The sequence below is a fragment of the Neophocaena asiaeorientalis genome, unplaced genomic scaffold (genome assembly GCF_003031525.2).
Source record: "Neophocaena asiaeorientalis asiaeorientalis breed wild unplaced genomic scaffold, Neophocaena_asiaeorientalis_V1.1 scaffold44, whole genome shotgun sequence".
Taxonomy (NCBI): Eukaryota; Metazoa; Chordata; class Mammalia; order Artiodactyla; family Phocoenidae; genus Neophocaena; species Neophocaena asiaeorientalis.
The window spans coordinates 1,252,923-1,254,579 of record NW_020173678.1 but is presented as its reverse complement, the minus strand read 5'-3'; the positions used below and the strand labels follow the sequence as shown (position 1 = coordinate 1,254,579).

Sequence of the window (1,657 nt, the reverse complement as noted above, 5' to 3'; positions counted from 1 at the left end):
CGGGTAGGTGGGTGAGGGTGACGGGTGGGCAGGGCGGTGGAGGTGATGGGGGAGGGCTGTTTGCAGGGACAGGAGGTTGGGTGGCTGTGTGATTGAAGGCGGGGATGGGTGGCTGGTAGGCCCTGTGATACAGGAACCAAAAGCAGGGTGTGGCCCCTGCCCCCGGCACCCGAGAGCTGGTTCTCGGGAGCCAAAGAGGCTGCCGGGGCTCCTGGGAGGTGAAGGGAGTGATACCGGGCCCTCCCCGGCTGTAACCGGTCTCAGTGGGGAGTCTCCCCCTCTGGAGAGCCGAGAAGTCCCACGGGGAGCTGTGTAGCTGAGGTCGTTTCTCTGCGATTGTCCACTGAGGGATGTCATCTAAGTCCCCGGACCAGAGAGAGAGGGCAGCTTGTCAGGTTCACCCACCTCCTTCAGGCAGAGCTGCACCTGCCCTCCCACACCCCTGGGCGCCCCGGAGCAGGGGCCCCCATCCACCTCGGGGGTCCAGGGTGGAGTCCAGCCCAGCGCCCCCCTGGGGGGGTCGCTGCGCAGGCTGGGGTGGCGGGCCATGTGGGCTGCACTGACCCCTGTCCCCCCATAGCCTGGCCAGGCAGTGGACCCTGGAGGACGAAGAGGAACAGGAGAGGGAACGGCGGCGGCGACACCGGAGCCTGAGCTCCACCGTGGACGACGAGGTGGCCCAGCCGGCCCAGGACGGAGACGCGGCGGCCCCAGAGAGGTGCGGGTGCGGGGAGGCGGTGTCCTGGTCCCGGATGACGGGCGGGAACCAGGCTGGGCTTCCGTGGGTCCTACCCTCACCAGGACAGCCAGTGAGACCAGTGCTCATGAGACGCGCAGCCTTTGCTGGACGTTTTGTGAGCGTAGCTCAGTCCTTCCAGGCTCCCGAGAGGGAGGGTCCTAACCCGTCTCACAGGTGGAGAGGCTGGTCAGAGAGCACACGGGTTGTCCACCTGGAGAGCGGGGGCCGCGGGTGTCGTCCACATCTGTCGGGCCCCGGGGCCAACTCTCTGCATTCAAGCCGGCTGCCTCCCTCTAACCCGGACCCTCCGTGGTCCGCCTCTGACCGCAGGAGCGCGGGGGCTGGTCTGGCCACCAGATCTGAGGGTCGAGAGGGGAAGGCGGAGAAGGGCCTTGTTCACCAGATGCTCCTGTCTGTCAGGATGGCGCCCGCACCTGCCATGAGTCTCCTCTCGCCTCCGAACAAGCCCAGTCTGCAGTCTGGGAAACAGGCTCAGACGGTGAACTCACCTGCTAACCTGCTCCAAGTCGCACGCGAGCAGGTGGTGGGGACGGAAGAGGCTCCTTTGCTGGAGGCTGAGGGCCTCTCATGTTGCCCTTGTTCCCCTGGGTCCCCCAGAGGAGGGGGCTGACAGGGGCCGGGAGGAACGTCAGAGGCCTGGGTTCTACTCCCAGCTCCACCGCCCATTAGCTGTGTGACCTGTGCCAGCTCCCTGGCTGTCTCTGGTCCTGATCTAAGCCGCAAGGGGCGGGGCCTGGCACAGATGAGGTCTTTGTTGATTGGGGCTGAGCATGGAATGGTCACACCTTTCAGGGGTTTATGCATTTCTTTGAAAAGCGTCATGTGCTTTGTTCAAAGGATACCTTAGAAGCCCGATGCGTAAAGCAGATAAAAGGGTTCCTGATTTAAGCGATGGGG

General features: G+C 64.8%; 1 protein-coding gene across 2 annotated transcripts in view; it reads left to right on the top strand.

Moving 5' to 3' along the window:
• Positions 1-1,657, top strand: part of LAD1 (ladinin 1) — a 13,365-nt gene that overhangs the window by 6,582 nt on the left and 5,126 nt on the right. For both annotated transcript variants that reach the window (XM_024749619.1, XM_024749618.1), the window contains exon 2: positions 581-718. In XM_024749619.1, the coding sequence (XP_024605387.1) occupies positions 581-718 (138 nt within the window). The remainder of the gene's footprint in view (positions 1-580; positions 719-1,657) is intronic.